This window comes from Phaethon lepturus, unplaced genomic scaffold, assembly GCF_000687285.1.
Source record: "Phaethon lepturus isolate BGI_N335 unplaced genomic scaffold, ASM68728v1 scaffold32731, whole genome shotgun sequence".
In the NCBI taxonomy this organism is placed as follows: Eukaryota; Metazoa; Chordata; class Aves; order Phaethontiformes; family Phaethontidae; genus Phaethon; species Phaethon lepturus.
The window spans coordinates 12,628-32,878 of NW_010520514.1; the positions used below are offsets into that span (position 1 = coordinate 12,628).

The following is a 20,251-nucleotide window of genomic DNA, read 5'->3' on the forward strand; positions in this document are numbered from 1 at the left end:
CTCTTTAGACATGGTACTTTAATATTAGTTGAATGAAAGGCAAAAATACACTGTTACCAGCACATGGGAAACTTTGATCTATGTTTGTACAGAGGGTGACTTATTTATTATGTTGTTGTCTATGAGGGAGCATGCACATCATATGAAGTTATCATGTAGCTCAGTCCACATTGGTCTGATTTTCCCCAGTGATGTTTTGTTTTGTTTCGTGCCTCATCTTGTGAAGTGCACATCAGAAGTCCAGTTAGATTTCCACATGACAGTGGTCTTTTGGGGAATTTATTACTTGCACGGCATGGCTAAGGGGGAGGCAAAAGAAACCATGCATGAGCATTTCAAGCACTCTTCAGATGGTCTTTTAAACGCTTTCATAAGTTGTGGTCTGGCTGCATCAAGTCTGACTTCTTTCTCTTTTAGCTTCAGTCAATGTGTATGCTGCTCAGCAGCGGCCTGGGATCTGGAGTGTGTTTTCTGCAGAAATAAGCATGTATTCAGCAAAAGATGAACCTCACTGGCATTTCAGATGATGGTTTGCATGTCTCTGAGCAGACCTGCACCTCACCCCAGTCCCTTCAAAAAGAAAGGTCCTACAGAAAACTCTGACCCCAGTAATCAGACCCTAATTCAATAGGGGGGAAGAGAATTTAAGTCCTTCATAAATAAATAAATGCTACTTCTTGTTTCTGTATGGCACATAATACAGTGCTACAGGGGCAGTTGAAAGCCGATGGAAATTCCTGCTGCTGCCATGCAGACGTCCCTTCCTTAGGTCAGCTCTGACCCTTTCTCAGGCTCAATCCCTATTCCTTTTCCGACTGAGGTTCAGTTCTGTATGCAGCTGTGGCTCTGGGACTTTCCAAAGCTGCTGTCTGGGAATCTGGCATAGCAGAAGAATGCAATTCACTGCATGTGACCTCTTGCTAAAACAGAAAAAGAGGTTGCCTATCTGTTAAAGGCGTAAAAACCAAAACAAAGTAAGAGCGGTGCAACTCTCCCAGGTTTCTTTTAGTGCTTGGTAGGAGCAGGGTAATCAGATCTCAGAGAATGGTGTGCCAGGAAGGAAATTTCTTCCCATGCGCAGCGTACAATCAGCCAGGTGCAATATGAGGAAGGGAGGTTCGTCTTCCTCTGAAGCATAAGGTATTAGCTCCTGCCAGAGGCTGTGTACCAGAGATCTCATCAGATACGGCAAATTTCATGTTCCTATGCACAGTGTGAAGCTTTCAGTTCTACGCAGCACATTGTAGCAAGTCAAACAATGAGTCTGGGAAAAGGGGGAAAGGAAAGAAACCTTTTATCTCCCAGTGGATTGGAGATAATCTCTCTACCTGGGTATAAACAGCTCTTCACTGTGCTGCCTTCTCTCCAGGGAAAGGAAGCTATTTTAAATTTTTTTGTAGAACAGATACTGAATTGTCACACCTCCCAAGCCTCTCTGCCTGGGCCCAGTAAAGGTAGCGGGCAAAAGGTCTTTGACTTTCATGGTAACTTGGTTGGGCTCCTGTGAGTAAACACAGTAGTCGGGGCTGTATATGCTGTACGAACTGGCTGGGAGAAAGGGACTGCCAGATTCTTCTTGGAGCCCTGGGAAATCTGTGCCCAAACCGAACATACCTGCTACGTCACTGTAAAATGGCATACCACCCTTATACGGACAGAGTGACGTTGGTAATATTTTATCGCTAGACAGGAAACACAGGCTAAAGCAGTGCTAAAAGTGCCCCAGCCTCAGCGTTTATTTTCCTCCCCAGTGTGGGAATAGCATCTGCTAGCGTAACGGCATCTGCAGGAGGGATGGGCCAGTCTGCTTACACCGTTCTCAACCTTACCTGCACTGATAACTGCTTACAGACACAGTGCTACAGTGGCTGTGTGAAGCAGCCCTTCTTTACAGACCTCAGCCACCTAGAGGGAAGTTTGGCCATAGCTCTCTTGCACCTGACTACTTTTCATTATTCTTGATCGATGACTTTACAAGGGGTATGAAGAGAGAGCACGCCTCTCTTGTATGAAACGATACACACTGGGAAGGATGGGGCAAGGACTTTGCCTCCTGCCAGCTCTGCACCTCAGAAGAAGCAGCTGGAGGAAAATCCCATTTCACAGTGGAAACCTGGAATGAAATAATATCCTAGAAGCTTTTTACAGGATGCTGAGGCAGTTCTTGTTTCTCAAGATGTCACAGATAAACCAAGGTGCCTGAACTAATGAAGTATTTCACAGTCCAGTGCTTAGAGTAATTCTGCATCAACGTGACATTCCTCTCCTACACCCTCCCCTGAGACTTTGCACATTATGATGTGGGGAGAAAGGGGGATTCATTGATGTTTGCCTGTATTCCCATGCCTTGTCTCAATTTGGTAATGCGATCATCATCTCTTCCTGCCACAGGTTTGCAGCCCGTTTACTGGAGCAGGGATGATGTGGCACAGTGGCTCAGGTGGGCGGAGAAGGAGTTTTCCTTGAGGCCGATTGAGAGCAACACTTTTGAGATGAACGGCAAGGCTCTGCTGCTCCTGACCAAAGAGGACTTTCGATACAGGTCTCCTCATTCAGGTGAGGATTGCTTACAGAAGCTGTGACTGAAAAGAGAGAGGGAGCTGCAGTGAAATCTGGAGACGGTCAGAGGAGGAAATAGTCGCATTTGTTGGGGTGGACTTTGCAAGGAGAAGAGAGGGAGGACAGAGACATTGGTATGAGGCAAGGACAAAAAGGGCGAGGAGGGAGTAGAAATCCTGATACACCTGAGTTGTAGGCAAATTTGAATGCAAATCCAAACCCAACCCAAACGTTCAACCTGTTTCTAGTTAAAACTCCCTGCAGAACTCCCAGAAAGCAAGCTTCTCTGGCAGCACTTTATGACTTCCAGCTCTTCCCTATAAAGGCTTATCTTTTCATAGACCCAACTCCAGCGGCAAGTTAATCAAGTGCTCCAGCCTCTTAAGAAGCCCATATTAGCATTCTGCCTCACAGTTGGCTTGGCTGACATGCTGCTAAAAGTGACTGCAAAACTCCTCCCTGGGGGACCTTTCCTCTATTTTACAGCCCCTGTGGGCTTTGCTTTACTTTACTGTATTCTCTCACGTGCTGGAGTCCAGCCCAAGGCACAGCAAAGACAGGTGTGTGAATCAGTCTGCCTATTGCTCAAATTATGTCTTCATTTGTTCACAAAGAAGATTTGCAAATGTGTATGTTGCCTGCCTATATTTATATCCCCTGCGGTCTGTGTGCTCCAGTTTTACAGTTGGAGTAAGCCTCTGCCCTCCTTTGTCAGACAGGTTTAACTAAATGTGAGTTAGTGGTTCTAAATACGAGTTGTGAGCTTTTCTTTTCTGACCATACAAGGTACTTCTGTTAAATATAAAGGCTCATAATTCAGTCTTTATAGGTGATCAAAGAATTTGAACTAAGAGGTGACAGAACTGCTGTTAGGCGGCTTCCAGTGCAAGGCTTACTAGGTGCAGAAGTACCACTGGTGCTGCTTGGATCCAGCTGATAAGCAACCCATGGCACTAATTCTGCATCAAGCTGCTTGGCAACTCGCTTGAATGCACTCCCACAACCATCCTCCTGCAGAATTTGCCTCACAAACTGTGGCTTATGTTTAGTATATATGAAGTTTTTTAAGCATGTGCTTCAAATCCAGGAGTAATTTTGTATGGAAGGGGATGCCAACCATTAATGTCTCTTGCCATTATAATACAGTAGTGAAAACTGATGCCTAGAAATGTCTGTTTTTTTAATTCTAGTACACCACTGAATAAACTTAATTTAAAAATTAGCCCTACTTAAGGCAAAGGGAGTATTGAAAGTGGAGATGTGGGCAAGGACTGTAAGGACACCTTTGAGTCTTGTCTGCAACTCCTCTTATCATCAATGCCTTGCTGCCTACAAGTTATGCCCCTGCTCTTCCCCTGTGTGCAGCGAGGGCACTTGAAATGAGTAGGATTAACAAGTTTGTAGGCTGGAGATAGAGCATTTGCAGAGAAGAGCCTCCGGCTTGCAAATCCTCACTTTATGCAGGAGGTTAAGCTCTTATTTACCTAGATTTGGAATAAAATAACCAAACTAAAGGCCGCCTCCCTTACTTTTTCTCTCCTTCTCTACAGGTATTGCCCACTGATAATAAACCTTTTAGAGGATATCTGAGTCAGTCCCTAAAAATTTAGGTGCCTGTAAGTAAAGGCCCATTGCCTCAACGTTTCCCAGAAATTAATTATACGTGAAATTTAAGACCTATGAAATAATGCTTGCCATAGAGGCATTAAGTTTTTCAAGAGTGTAGCTACATAAAATCTGTATACTTTCCCCTCATGGTTAAACCAGGTGAACCACATCCACTCCCCACCACAGGTCCTAGCAACAAAGTGGGCTCACAGCCCCACAGCTAGTCTCCTGTTTAGGGCTGGCCAGGGAAGGGAGGCAGCAGAGGAGAGGGAGAGTGAAAAATATTTTTCACCTTCTTAACTACCATTACTGCATCTGGGTGGTGCAGAAGCATAACTGTTTTGTTCGGTAAAAAAAAGACGGCCAGCTTCATGGACGTTTTCGCTAGTCTGCCAGGCCAAATCAAAAGAGGTACAAATTTGCTACTTATTGCTTGGAATGTTACAGCACTAATTGTGATTGTGCCACTGTTGCATTCAAAGATGCAAATTATGTGGTAAAATCACTTTTTAGCCTTTCGTGTACTAAACATGGAAAACGTAGCTTGGTTCTCGAGGCTTTGTTTTTAATTAGATTTTCAGGTATTGCAATCGCCTTTTAAAAATGCCCTAAAGTCACTGCTGAGACAGTAAAAGCAGCCAAGATGCTAAAAATAAAGGAAGCTGAACTATGGAAAGCAGGATGGTTTTAACTGTTTCACGCTAAGACACTAAACTTGCCTACAAATAGAGCATTGGCAGTTTATAGAGACAAGGAACAAATGGCACACAGCTTACAATCTCATAGAAGCAACTACTAAAAAAACTCACACACTTGAGAAAACTATCCCAGAAAATCCAAGGTTTCCTAAGTGAAACTTCACTAAGTTCCTTTTCAGATAATATGTTATTACTTTAGCCTGTTCCTCTGTAATATGAGCAGTGACAAACAGAAAAGAGCAAGCAGAATTAAAAGTCAAGAGACTTCCTACCCTGTGTTGTACATTTTCACTTTGAAATGTCCCACCAGTTACATCAGACAAAATGTGTAAGTACCTAGGTGTTTCATGTAGATATTGTTGGAGGAGGGGCATCAGTACAAGATGTAATACATAAAAAGACACAAAATAAGCAGTTAGTCCATTGGTCTCCTAAATATTACGGTGATATATTCCACTGAGGAAAGATAGAACAATTCTGGTGCCAGGGAATTGGCGAGGGGGGGGGGGGGCAGGGAGTGAGGAACAGCCTGCCTGCATCCCAGAAAAAAGCATCTGGATCAATTCACACAAGAACATGTCAGCTTGGTGCGGTGCAATTTGCTGCAGACGTTTCTGTGTCAATACAATAGCAACTAACAGACTGTATTTTCCCATACAGAGCACCAAGTCCGCTGCGTTTTGTTCCTTAGTCTTCATCATATCCATGGTCTAGTAGTGCCTGTTGCAGTGAGCTCCATATAGATTCTAGTAGCTAGAAATAACTGGCTTTGGGATCCCATTTGGGCTTTTCAGGAGTCCAACCCATGACGCCAAGAGGGACATACAGAAGTTCCTAAGGTACCTGTAGCACTTGAGTGTCTCCAGGAGTTGTCACCATAGCAAGGGTGTTCAGGATAGTTAAATCTCTCAATTCTTTTCAAGTCTTTGAGTCCATCTCAAAGTAACCTTTCAAAGTGAGAGTTCTTCCTCCTAGAATGGAGTATCTTAGCAGCACACTGCCTCTGGCCTTGAGACACTGGTGTTGTATGAAGAGGCTTTACAACATCTTCTATCTCCTCACCCTATAAAGCCTAAGTTGTTCAGTAATTAAAGACGATCACCGTCTTTGCTCCCAGCAGTTCACTGCATAAATCACAGCCTCTACATTTAAGAATTCTGTGTCCCAAGGTATCTATCTAAAAAACTGAGGCTGTGATGAGAGAAGGTGGGACACTGAACTAACTACTGCATGTAAAAGTTTGGAGCTCTTGGATGGGCAGTGATGTAGCCTGAAAAAATTTCTGTGTTGGGATAATAAAAGCCATGTTTTGTTATTCTCCCATTTTTCCACAATCACCACAGAGGCATGATGTGCAGCTTTTCTTTTTCTTTTTTTTCCTTTCAGGGAAGAACCTTGCAAAACAATTAAATGTAGGATTTTACTGCAAGCATTTTTGGGTCTGAAAATAGCACCCAGGAGCCATGAATTCATGCATCAGATGGCTAAATGAGTCTTCTCAGCAGTAAGCAGGTTTTCATTTCCTTTTTCCTGTTGTTTGTCTTTCAGGTGATGTTTTGTATGAACTCCTTCAGCATATCCTGAAGCAAAGGAAAGCTCGTATGCTCTTCACACCTTTCTTCCACCCTGGGAACTCTATCCATGCTCAGCCAGAGGTCATATTACACCAGAATCATGATGAAGGTAACTCTGTCTCATTCTTATGGGAGCTGCCATTATAGAGGCGAGTAGGGCAAGGCTATGAGGAATTATGTCACTTTCTTGCTCCAAAGTTACTTAAGTAAAGCTACTGTCCTCCCTTTGTCTCCACAGCTTTAGAACAATCAACTGGTCTAGGGAGTCACTGTGCACCCTCCATTTATCTTCTATTATTTTGTCCTGTTTCCAAAGCCTGCTTGAAAGCTACACCAGATGCAGATTACAAAAATACCAGAAAGTTTTATTGACCTCATTGATTCATTTTTCCTCACTCCCAATTAGGTAGACAAAGATGCTTCATGGACTTTTTGTATCCTGGAGATGCGAATAGATGCAACTGTTTGCAGAGCAAGGGAGAAGGCAGCCTCAGAGAGGAACATGTAACTCAAAGTCACTTCAACTGACAATCTGTCATCGCATCATGTCAGAGTTCCTAGCACTGAGCCCATCTTGTTGGTCAGCTTCTTTGCTAATGGAGTAACTCATGTTGATTGAAGATTTTTCTGCAGGTTTTGTCTTGTTGTTACTATCAGAATTACTTGATTAGGTTATTAGTTAGCCTTCTAATAGTGTCCACACGTACCATGGCCGTTAGAGGCGGTGAAGAAAGAATAGATATGTTTGTGGAATTGCAGATTTGGGCTGCTTCTGCTCATTATTAGTGCAGATCAAAATGTATGTGTGCTTCCTTCAATGGAAAATGGAAGTTTTATTTTCTTTAAAAATATACATACTAAAGGGCTTCTTGGTTTTTTTGGGTACCAGAAAAATATAAAGCCTAAGTCTTTTGAAAAGTCCTTTCCATGAAAGCAGCAGGTAGAATTCACTTTTTCAATTAAAAAAAAAAAAACCCTAGGAAAAAGTAGTGTTATTCCTTTTTTAAGTAAACAGGAGAAGAGAACAGAAGTGAGTTAGGATATCACCCTAGTCTCTGCTAACCGGAGAAAAGATGCACAAACTATTTCAAGATTCAATGTGGGATTGCAAGAGAAGATCCAGGGATACTGTCAGACCTGTACAAGTTGCCCATGGCCAGCCTGAGCAAGCCAGAATCAAATGGCACCAGCAAAACTCTGAGACTAAGCCAAGAGCAGGACAGCAGCAGGTGGCATAAGGACACTCCAAAGTGTTTCCACACAGCTGTGTTAATATTTCACATTAGAAGAGGGTGCTGCAGGTCAGGATGAGGTTGAATTGGCAGAATTGTGCAAGAGACAGTTACCTAGTGTATTAAGATAGGCACTTTCCAAAGACCATTATAAAAATCTCCATTTTTTCCTGAAGCTTGGCATTCACCCACAAGTGTTCCCTTTCTAAACTTCAAACAGAAATACTAGCAGCCCTCTCAGACACCCCTACATTAAAGATATGGAACAACTTTCAGTCTAGAGAGGATTTGACAGGGATGTTAAGTTGGCCTTTCATGTGTGTCACTTAAAACATAAGTCCTTTGCAATCTCATCTAACTTTTGTCAGAGCACAGGATGATTAAGAAACAACTTTGATTTCTTCCTCACAATACTCTGGCTGCTGATAGTACCACTATGTTTGCCCGTACAGAACTCTGTGCTGTTACTTAAAACTTTTCTTTATAATGACAAAAATTAGTTCTTGTTTTGCTGTGAGAGGGACTTCAAAACAAAAAAAAGAAACTACAGCTTGCCTGCCACAAGACTGACCAATTGGAAAATATTTACGCCAAGAATTTATAGGCAGGTGTATTTATTTATTTCTGCATTTTGACATTCCTTCTTTCTTCTTCCTGTTTCACAGAGTCACTTGGGAGAAACTAGCACAATTAAGTTTACCGTTTTCCCTCAGCAGAATGCAGCTTAGTAAAAAAGGAGAATGAATGTGAGAAGCAGAACTTACCCTGCCAAACTCACAAACTGTAACAGAGGGGTCAAGTGTTTGGCAGAATTTTGAGTGGTTAAAACTTCATAGGTGATGGATGTTTTTTTAAATCCCTTCTTACTCCAGTGATCTTTTTCCATTTTCTTCTACTGGCTCTTTTGCCCATTTCCTTATAGATTATATGCTTATGATCCTGTTTCTAAATGCTTTAATTTTAACAGAATCCAGTGAGACCAAGATTTACATCGAGTGGCTTTTTTCTAACTTAAGTAAAGTGGGTTTGACCATTTGAAATCAGATGACAGTTCATGATATCTCCAAGATGCATTGGCATTGGCTTGGAATCTGCCCTGTGGGCATCTGTCTGTCCCTGTAGAGGGATGAGCAATGGAGAGTGAATTTGTGGTCCTTCTGACTCAGCACTGAGTCATCTGATGGGATGCCATACAAGAAGCTTATACTGTCATTCCCTGCTCTTCTTTTATGGGTAAGCAAAGGGTGCCAATCTTTGGGATTGTCACGCCAGCAATTGCTCATTCCCAAAGTGAGTGCAGCCCCACCCATCCCTAGATGGATCACATAGGTCAGCAATTTTCCTGGGAGCTGAATTCCCTTGCACAGCTTTCCCTTCAAGAAAAGAGTGTGGGTCACTCAGAATGAAGAGCCAGACTGATGAGAGAGTCTATTCCTGCAGGAAATGATATACCATATGTGCTCAACTTACAGTCATCAGATGTGCCAAGGAATGAATGTGATCAGGATTTTATTCTGTTCAGGGTCATTCGTGCCAGTGAACTGCTTGGAGCTGAGTGTGAATTGTTTTATGGTAAACAGCAGCTTCGGCCGTGAGGGGATTCTTTAGTTGAGCATTTAAAAAGAAAGATCTTGGAGGAAAGTGAACACTGGTGTGTATCCATTTGTGTTTTTTTCCTCTTGCTGCTGTTTAAAGAGTTCCTTGGTCCCTACCTTCTCTCCACCCCATCCTGGTTCAGGATGACCATAGTTTGGGAGCAGATAGGTCTGCTTCTGTTTGGAGCTTGTCAGAAACAGCTAATCTTTGCAGAGAGCTTGGTGGAAAGCACAGCAATGCATTCCTTTCTGCTTTCAAGATAGCTGCTCCCCACAGCGAAGGCACTTTAAGTAAGTAGGACAACCAATACAATATTCTGGTCTATTTGAATGTACAGTGATGGGGCGGATGGTAAAATTGGGGGGTTGCTTTTCTTTCTATTGTGGCAAAGAAGTGAGACATCAAGACAAGACAGCCACAGAGGTAGGAATTAATACTTCTTTGATCTTCACATCATTTGGGCTATCCCACATTAGCTGGCCACATTGTATTTAGAGCTGTTTAGGTTTAAACAAGAACAATATATAGCTCTGGAGTTTCATGTCCTCCAGCTCTTTCATTGTGAGTACCTTAAATAGCTCTACAAATGTATTTTTCTTGTCCGGGACCACAAATGTGTGAAATAAGTGTTCTGGAGCCATGTAGTTTCTGCCTAAAATTTCAGGGTTTCCTGTAGACTATAGTGTCCTTGTGTAGATGAAAAGCCCATTGAGTAGGCAAAAGGGTGGGTGCTATGTCACTGCCTGGCACTACATTTTCTCAGGATTAGAGCTTTTCCTGTTCAGGACTTTCCCTGGGTAAGTGCTGATCCCTCTCCTGATGCCTGCCATGGTTCCAGGGCAGTGGGAGCCCCTGGGTCTTCACCTCGACAGGGTCTTCAATGAGTGTCACTGCCTCGACAAGAAAGCAAGAGACTCTTTGAAGAGGATCGGTGCAAATGGAGTGAACAAACAGGCAGCCACAAATGGGCAGCTACTTGTTTCAGTTGTTGACATGTACCCAGCAGTTTCCTCCTCTTATCATCCAAGGCTTTTGACAAACAGCACTGAAATTTGATCTTTGTTTTTCAGATAAAAACCTGTTAGTCACTGTGCTCTGGTGGTGTTTTCCTCTTTGTCAGTAATTTCCCAAGTCAAAATTTATGGCCTTAGCTAAGCTGAAAGTTTGCACTGTTTATGTCAAGCATTTCATTTTGTGAGAAGGTTGTTAGTACGTAAAGACATGGACCTAGAGCCATGATTTATCTCTCCCCTACTGTTAAGGATCGCAGCTGTGGAAGTATGCTCATGCAAAAGTGATGCTAGAAGTCCTCGTGCTGAAGAAATGTAAGTGCTTATATGGGACAACCCATAAGTAGAGAGCACAGACTAAATAAAACAAGGTGAAAATATCCTTATGAAGATATTACATGCTCTTAAAATCAAGGCAGGGATAAAATTTAGCTAGTGTTTCACAAAGAGCTTCCTACCAGTGGGTTTTTTTAGATAACCCAGTCTGTATTTCAGACTAAGGTGTTCTCTACCTTGACCTAAGGTAGAGATGACCTCTACCATCTAAAACTTACTACCCAATATTTTCCTGGAGACATTTTCCCTTTTTATGTCTGCCCTCTCCCTTACAGTGCTCATCATGGTACAGTAACAGGAACCACATGTAGAGACATGAATGGCGGGAGATAAGTTTCAAAGCATTTGCACAGGAACGCAGTACAGCTGAATCAGATCTTACTTTCCTCACATGTGTTCCAGTCAGCTTCTCAAAATGGAACTTCTCTTTAGCAGATTTCCCGAGGAACTACCATTACATGATGATGGAGGGAGATTCATGGTACTGGTTTCATTCTGTGTAGTAATAACTATCTGCATTTATATGACATTTTTCTGGGCATCTGTAGGTCACACAAATAAAAACATTTTGAAGCTTACAGCAGTACCCAGTAAGCCCAGCTAACAGTTTGGCAGTTAGATCCTACTCCTTGATCACAATATAGACAATCTGTATTTTTGGGTTTTTTTTCTCCACAGATAGTTTTGTCCAGAGACCTTCAAGACCATCCACAGAAACAGTCCATCACAACCCCCCAACCATTGAACTGTTGCATCGTTCTAGATCACCCATCACCAACAACCACCGTCCATCACCAGATCCCGATCAGCGGCCACTGAAGTCCCCCATGGACAACACTATCCGTCGCCTCTCCCCGGCTGACAGGGTGCCGGGGTCAAGGCATCAGCAAGAGAACAACCACCAGGAGCCCTATCCTCTCTCAGTGTCCCCAATAGAAAACAACCACTGCCCGCCTCCTTCGGAGGTGCTCCAGAAGCCCTCCAGCCCTCGCCAGGAGAACACCAGGGTCATCCAGCTGATGCCCAGCCCTATCATGCATCCTTTGATACTGAACCCCAGGCACTCCGATTTCAAACCACCAAGGTTGTCTGAGGATGGGCTGCACAGGGAGGTAAAGCCGATCAACCTGTCCCACCGAGAAGAGTTAGCTTATATGAACCACATCATGGTGTCTGTATCCCCTCCTGAGGATCATGCAATGCCAATTGGAAGAATAGCAGGTAAGTGACATTCTCTAGGCTACACTAAAGTTGACGCTCAGTATTAAGAGCGTCTCGTTTCCTTGTGCTACTCTGACCTCAAGAGTTTACTGGCATTCTGCAAGTTTCACCACATCTGTGGTTTAGACAGTTAAATATGATTAAACCAGTTTCATGGCAGGTAAGCAAAGGTACAGAGTGACTTGCTTGTGACCACAGAATGAGTAATCGGTATTGAAACATTTGTGTCCTGACACTCACTGCCTCTCTACCCACTAGCAGTCCATTTGTTTCCCAAGATGCCTATCTCCAAAGCCTTGTCCTGCAACCCAGAGTTGCATTCACATTAGTGTCCAGTCCTATGAAATGAAAAAACCTTCTGTCAGTGGCCTTTGCAATGATGCAGCGTCAAGCCTGCTATTATGAAGATGGTAGGACTAATGAAATATCACCTCGGAGTCCTACTTCATAGATTTCCTGTGCTTCTCACACTAGGATTGTCCCTTTTTACAGAAACAAGGTTGTCTTTGTCCCACACAAACCACAAGCATTGTCTCACTTTTGTTATCGTAAATAACTGACATCACAACAGCTGAATCAGGAAGCTGAGGTTACAGAAACTGTTTTTTGTACTTGAAAGGGAACTGTAAATAGATAGGGAGGGGGAAGGGGAATCCAACCACTTCAGAAATATGCTGAATGCCCGAGTAACCAATTTCTTTTGAGAGATGTAAATACATACTACGCCCAAAAGTATTCCATGCATTTATGTCGGCAGCGAGCTAACATGATACCCAGCTCCTGTGGGGTATTTACACATGTGCACAGAGGTACATTTTGAATCACCTTGCTATTTTCTGTCTTTACATGCCTTAAATTTGTTACAAATGTGGTGGTGCCTCAGCTTTAATAAGGAAGATGTTCTATTTTCTTAAGACTTACCACTTTAAATACAAAAGGTACATATCTCACCATCTAGTCAAACATCAAGCACAATAAGGGCTCTCTATTTCACGTAATAGAGAGATGGGTTACAGAAATTAATCTTTTGACATTTTTGCCTGGCTGACATTTGTCTCTCTCCTTTTGATTTTTATTACCCACGCTATTCTCAGCAAGTTAAGAAATATACTTAATGTTACGACAGAGAAGATACCCTACTGGTTGCATCACTGGAGATTTCCTTTCCATAAAGTGCTATTGGAAGATTGGGGGGGTGTTATTTTTTTACTTTTAAGAAGGAAGCGTTCTCTAAGAATGAAGCCTAAACTGAAAAGAATATAAGAAAAAATATGGGGAGTGGGTGGTGGTGTAATTTTTTATTTTAAACCCAGGAGTTTTCTTACATAATTGGGAATCTTTGGTTTCTGCACATTGTGTACTGGGTCCAGTGGCACCAGCTCTGTAACTAGTACTCCCACATCCTTTCCATCCCTATGTTGTTTGCAGGGCAACAGAGTCCAAGCCCGGGGATATTTGGGCCTAACACATGTTGCTTGGCAAATATGTGTAGCAATTTAAAGTGTTATACACAGGCTATATTTGCATGCTTAGCTGCTTTCACTTGCAGTCTTGTGGCTTTGCTTAGACTCACCAGCATGGATGCCATGTCTTAAAGAGCTGGTGAAGTATTTCATGCCAAAAAGACCTGAGGTGTACTCAAGCATTCAGTTCAGATAAGGGCAGTGCTTTATGACCAAGGGTTGGGGATTACATAGCTAGCAGTTGCTAGCATCTTAGATTTCTACTGATAAATTTGCCAGTGTGCTTCCATCAGTACCCCATGTCCTCTAATTGTAAATGCTAACAAGCCTACAGGCACAAGCTTGTGGTATTCTGGCTGGGTTGTAATGGCTCCTGAACTGTAGCTGGACCCTATAAAGGGCTCACAGACAATTTAAAGGTGACAAAAGCCAGATTACCACCAAAAATGTAGGCAGCCCATGTTTCATACCTGAAGTCAACTTCATCGGTGCTATTGAACTCAATGTCAGCATACTTAGGCCCCACCTGAAAGAAAGTACACACCTTTTCTACCTGCTTCCCTCCCATCTCACAGCCTTCAATTTAGAACTCTTGCCATTAAGTGATTTCATTTTAAGAGCATTTCTTTTTATATCAGAATAAATCTATTTTCCACCTGAGTGCCCTTATCTTCACTGACACTGCTATAGTTAACATGGAGGCTTTTGACCAACCAGAGCTTGCCACTTTGTTTTGAGAGAGACCATGAAAATTATAACATTGGTCTCTTAAACTGCAATTATATATCAATACAGATGTATTGTTAAAAAGATCTTTTTAAAAATCGATGGCATTATTTCCATTTTATGGATGAGGAAGGCTGATGGGCTGGGTAATGAAAAGATTTACCAATAGTCCAGCGCCAGAGCTAAGTACTTACCTGTTTACACTGGTGAGAAGAGAGCCTTGACTTTCTACTGGCTTAACCATTTGCATGCAGATGATTTTCAGGGGAGATAGCGATGAGGAGCAGCTACCACGGAAGGCCCATGGACTGCTGACTAAAACATTGGGCTGAATTCCAAAACATGTTTTATTCCCAGCTCAGATATTTTAAACTGTAAAAGGTATTCTTCCTGGGCTTAAGGTACCTCATAGCCTCATAAACCCGTTTACTTGTAGATAGAGTCTGTTTTTAAATGCAGCATGCAATTATTTGGTGCTGAGGAATAAAACAGTGTTTTTGCTTGCTGCTATCCACAAATACTCTGTTTTCAGGAGGTTGATCAATAGAGCTCTGGACTTCCTGTCAGACAAAATAATGACCTCTACTCACTGGCTGACTAATCTTTCGTACCTTTTTATGTAATATCGTTTCTCAAAATATTAATTTTACTGGTAAAGCACTTTCCGTTTTACAGCAAAGAATTTCAAGTTGAAGGTCTTATTCTCTTTTCATCTGAGGCCATTTTACACTTTCCTAGCAAAGCAAGAGGCATAAAGCATCTTTATGTTACTCATTAAGGCCCCATATATTATTCATCAGTGGCTAGAGTTGATTTTAAAAATTATGTTTAGTTATCTTCTCAACAAAGTATGCACGAGTCTTTTCCGTAACTTTGTCAGAACCTGAGGATGGGGTGATCCAAAGGGAGACTTGCATCGCCTGTAAATACACCAGGTGAGGGTTAAGCTAACTAACTCAGGCATCAATAGTCATCTAGCTATGACAGCACTTAAAATATTAAAAATACCTCAGAAGAGGAGTTTCACAGTGTGGTGTAATGGACAGTTTTCCCCACTGGAACTGCTAATTCAAAGCAGCAACAGTGTTTGTTGGTAGTCAGCTCCTAACCTGGACTCTAGCAAGCAGGCAGTCTATCTGGCTTACTTTTAGCTCTGAATTTTTTAAATAGTCCATCTTGGTTCCCCCCAAATAGTCTCCAAGAAAACAAAAAACTTTTTTTTTTTTTTTTTTTAAATACTGTTACAGTTTCAATCAAGAGAGGCACCTGAAATTAGCTCTTCTGCAGAATGGAAACTCCACTCCCCATACACCTCTGACTGGGAGGGTTTTGTTATCAAACATTTTAGGACTTTGATATCTCATTAAAGGTACTTCCCCAAAGTACAAGGAGAGGCAAGGGTTATTGTGTTGACAGGCTTTTGTAGTGCGTCATGGCTGAGGCATGCACTGCAGCCCTGGTGGAACCACAGCCACCAGAAACCCTTCCTGCAGCCATCCTGAAGTTCTGTCCCCCTGGCTGTCCTTGGGAGCTCTGCCGTTGACTTCAACCAGGGCAAGTTTTCACCACAAAACTTTATTTAGGTGTTCAAAAATGTCCTTTTTTTTTCAGATATCCATATCCACCTCAGCTTGTTAGCATGCAGGAAAATTGGAACTGACATATTAGATCTCACCAGAACTGACATATTAGATCTCACCAGAAACCTGTCAATTGCTTAAAGGAAGACACAGGAATCCCTGCAAGAGGCAGTTGTGGGATTATCTGACTACAACAGGGTTGGTTTCATCCTAACTTTCATCACAAAGAGGTTGGCTTAGGAACATCCAAGTTAATCCAATGGCCTGCTGGTATTACCTCACTTTTGATTCAGTTACTTAAAACTAACTAATACAATTCTGGATGTTTCTTGTGAGGGGAAATACATTGCTGAGCAGGTTCCTGAGATTTCCATCTCCCAGTGTCTTTTTCTGTACTAGTGCTCTGGGACTGAAAGGCTTGTTCACTAATGCACAGCAACCACTGGCCCTGAAACTTGGGGATACAGATACAACTTTACTGAAGCAGTGCCCAGTACAGATACTAACCAAATGACCGCAGAGGTGTGAAAGGCAAGGTGCCAGAGAGCAGTGGTAGGTGCAGCTGGACTCCCCAAGGGCTCCCTGTCCTGTTGCAGTTGGCACCCATTAGGTTCCAGGTTCATTCTTTGCGTGTCTGGGGCAGACCTATCCCATTCGTACAAGCAGATTAGAAGGATGAGCACTGCTATTTCTCTGCAGAGCCCCACCCTCCCTATTGCTTTGATTCTGCTCTGCATTTGGTGGGGTGGGGAAATCTAAAGGCAGGTGAATCTTGTGCCTGTTGTTGTCTATTGATATACTGTTCTTATCAGCTGGGTTACCTTAGCAACTGGACTGTATTTGACTTTATGAGCTGCCAGATTTGTTTCTTCCCCCTCAGGAGTCTGAGTAAAAGCCAGATAATGTTTAAACTGTTCAGAGGCACATTGTCTACCACTGTATTGGTTTGGCCCATAAAACTATTGACTGCTGTTGGAATGAGGACAGGCAAGATTCCTACCCTACCTCATGAAAGAGATCTACCTCCAGCTCTGCTTCTGACTTGCTATCCCTGCCTCAGCCCCTCAAGTGTGCCACACATCCAGAGAGTACAGGGGCATAGCATGAACCTCACAGATTTGTAGCAAGACACGTGTAAGTGACTTCTGGATAAAAACAGCCTGATGGCCAAAACTGAAAATGCATCAGCTATGAATTATTCATGTTCTACTAAAATCTGCAAAACAGTGCTGACAATGAGCGTGGGCTGTGTGCTAGCTCTGAGCATGGGGAGGTCTTCCACCCCAAAGCTCTGTAAGGATAGTAGTTTGGTTGTTTTGTGTAGGGAGAGACGTTGGAGGGGGAACAGGATCAGGGATTCTCCTCCCCCTTTGTTTGAAAAACTTAATCACTTCTCATAAACTTGCATGGGAGGGGAAAAGACAGAAGGGGGTAGCTGAGTGAATCTTTCACAAACATAGTGCGTAAAAAAGTGCAAATCAACTGATACTTTTTTTACTTTGGAGTTGGCCTGGAAACCTTCTATTAAAGGAGGATAAGAAAAACAAACTCAGCGGATCGAGCTATTAGATTCATAACAGTAGACATTTAGAGCTTAAACATCGCAAGTCACTGCACTTCAAAACCGCGGCACCTTGGTCATCAGTGCCTCCTCAACTTACCTACTAGGACCAGAGCCCCAGTGCCTACATTTGCTCCAGATGTGTTGATGTGACATTTACGACTGTGTCAAGTTGTAGGCTGATTTTTTCTTTAACTGATATACCAGCAAAATCCTTCGTGCAGTTAAACCACATTAGCTTATTTTCCTTTCTGTACAAAATAGCTGTACAGACACAGTTACTATGCAATGGCATATGCTCAGTGCTAGGAAGGGAGAGTGGGAAAGGAGGCAAAGAACAGTTATGCCTGTATAGTAAAGGGGGTAAAAACCAACCACTAAGCACAACTTAGGAGTTGTAAGTTTTGCAGCAGCTGACACCGTTAGCCCTCACAGAAGGGATGCATCTTCCTGTTCCATTCAATTTTTAGTGTTTGCAATACAGTAGTATCTATAGGGTGCTACAGTCCCTGCCCCAAAGAGCTTACTGTCCAAACAGACAAGGTAAATATAAAGGAAGGGCACGCAAAGGTGAAAGGTGTTGGAAAGAGAGCGCTGTACTGCATAGAAAATAAAGTCATGCAGTACAGCATGTCAGTACACACTGTCTCACCAGTCCCCCACTCAAATTGTAGGTTAAATTTACTTCCAGACTCTAGTGACCAGTAACACCTTTTGTTATGCTATAATGCATTTACATTACAATTCACATTTACAGCTTTCAATTTCTTAAAAAAATGTAAAACTGCAACAACCAATACCCTGCGCTACTGATCAGTCTGATATTTCCCTGGTTTTTTAATTCACTAGACATCATGACAGCAGCCCAAGCTAGCCATAAACTCAAGAGGCCGAATATCTAACTTACACCGAGCTATCTGCTGCTGCTTTTGTCTGTTGCAGCATTTAAAGCTAGTCATAATGTTTCTGTGATACAGCCATTTCTGTGTCGATGTTGCAAACATCCTCCAAGCAAGAGTAGAACCTGCCCAACTGTGGCCATCTGCTACTGGGACAATAACTCGGATTCTTGAACCCAAATCAGTCTAGTCTTTGTGGTTTTTTTCTTGGTTATGAATTGTCTACATGTGTAAAGCACTGAGCGCTATCGTTAGTAGTAAAGGCTTGAACCGAATTCCCTCATATAGTGATTTGGTGGTTGGTAAGTGACTTTATTCCAGAATGACAATACTGCTTTGTAAGTAGAAACCTTCTTCTACAAGGAAGTCACTTACGTGGACAGGCATGTCCACACAGACCTGCTGTGTCACTTGATATCAGGAAGAGCCTACACCAGTCAGGTTCCCTGTGTGCACCAGTACTCAAGCTTACTATCCATCCAGTGGTGTGCATCGCTGTTTCATTCACTGCTATTCCCCCTTCCAAAGGTGCATCACAAACTTCGATGTGGTGAATTCTTGTCTAAACTGAAAATGATTGCTGTATCCTCCTTTGCAGAGGATGACAAACCAAGCTGTAGAGACTTAGCTTTTGTCCTATGCTTTCTTAGAGGTACTCTGATTTTTAAGACAGCACATATCATTGCTAATACCATAGGAGCCTACGGGTATACATGCCTGAGACTGCCAAGGCTAGCTTCACCACTGTCATGAGGCATGATGCCAGCAGGGTTTGACAGCATAGTACTGACTGGTGAGCTTTTGTGAAGCACAGACTTTGGAGGCAACTGTGACAAGACAGTCTCAGCAGCTGAACAGTTACAAGTTACAGCCTGGCAAACTGCAGAAAGCCAAAACAGTGGTTCACTTTAGCGTGCTAAGTTGTAAGCAGTGGGGGTTCAGTGCCTGCTTTCCAGGCAGCTGACCCTCCTTCCCATAGGGCAGCAGCCCATACAAACAGAATGGAGCCTTGAAAGAACCTGGGAATCTTGGTGTAGGCATGGCCTGTCGCTCCCATTTGGATATGACAATTATAATGTCATTGGCCTTGTTTAATCACTTGCCCACCCAGTTATGTACACTTTTCCATTTGCAGTATATGCCACATCTATTTTGAGCCCCTTGTGGAAAGCTGGACTACTATAGACTGAAGTATGGATGAGAGTCAAGCTCACAGAGTTCATATTCAGAGGAGAAGTTTTCATTATAACCTTGAGAGTCATCTTACCATGGCATTAACAATTAATTTCAGCATGAAAGTGTGCCTTCCCTGCCAATTTAACTAATGACACTCAAGCAATAGCTGAATGGCAATAGCTTGGATAGGTAGTTGCAGATTTTCTATGAAGTGTCTTGCTTTACAGCTGCCTCCATTCTTACTGCATGGTTACAGGAGCAGAAATTGCAGTCAGGGTTTGTTCTGGTTTGTAGGAAAGCTCAGTCATCTAGATTTCGTCCTTCCTCATTACTGAACTCTAGCATCTACATGCCATGGCTAGACAGATGTGAGAAGTGGGTTCAGAGTATCCTCAGCCTCTGTTGGGGTCAAACAGGATGTTTGACAGCAGGGTGTTAAAACACTTTTTTTAAGAAACTTGTCTTTTATTGAAAACATGCCCCTTATTTTCCCTGTATATTGCACACTTTCTTCAGGCTGGAGTTGTGTCGGTAATTCAGATTTTCTTCTACAAAGCAAACTTGCATCACTTTGAACCCTCTTAGTTAAATGAGGAAAATACACTGTAGTGTTGACACTACACTTCACTCTCTTCAGAGACAGGACTATGTAAGTCTGGGTTTAATACTAATCTGTTAGAACTGGCATACAAATGTTTGCATCGGTTTATGTTAATTCAAATGCACACCTTTAAACTGGTAAGACTACTGTTTTCCACCTCTGTTGAGGGAATGGAAGGAGGAGAGTTAGAGTTTGGCTATGTCTAAATGTGAAGATTTAACCCCAAGAAGGGGAGGTTCTATTTCAGTTTTCTGCAAGGGGTCTCTCGAAGTCGCAAGTTTACAGCTTATGAAGTCCTTTCAGGAGGGGCTTCCTTGTAACACACCAGGAGCCACATCCTGCAGCCACACTCACACCTCTGAGAGCCCTCTGGGCTTTCTGATGGAGCACAAAAGTGAGGTTCTTGGGCAG

General features: G+C 42.7%; 1 protein-coding gene across 1 annotated transcript in view; it reads left to right on the forward strand.

The window, feature by feature from the left end:
* The first annotated feature begins 2,363 nt into the window (after window positions 1-2,363).
* The window catches only part of ETV6 (ets variant 6), a 33,780-nt gene continuing 15,892 nt past the window's right edge, over window positions 2,364-20,251 (forward strand). The window contains exons 1-3 of the mRNA XM_010297409.1: window positions 2,364-2,556; window positions 6,414-6,548; window positions 11,292-11,834. Coding sequence (XP_010295711.1) covers window positions 2,364-2,556; window positions 6,414-6,548; window positions 11,292-11,834 — 871 coding nt within the window. The remainder of the gene's footprint in view (window positions 2,557-6,413; window positions 6,549-11,291; window positions 11,835-20,251) is intronic.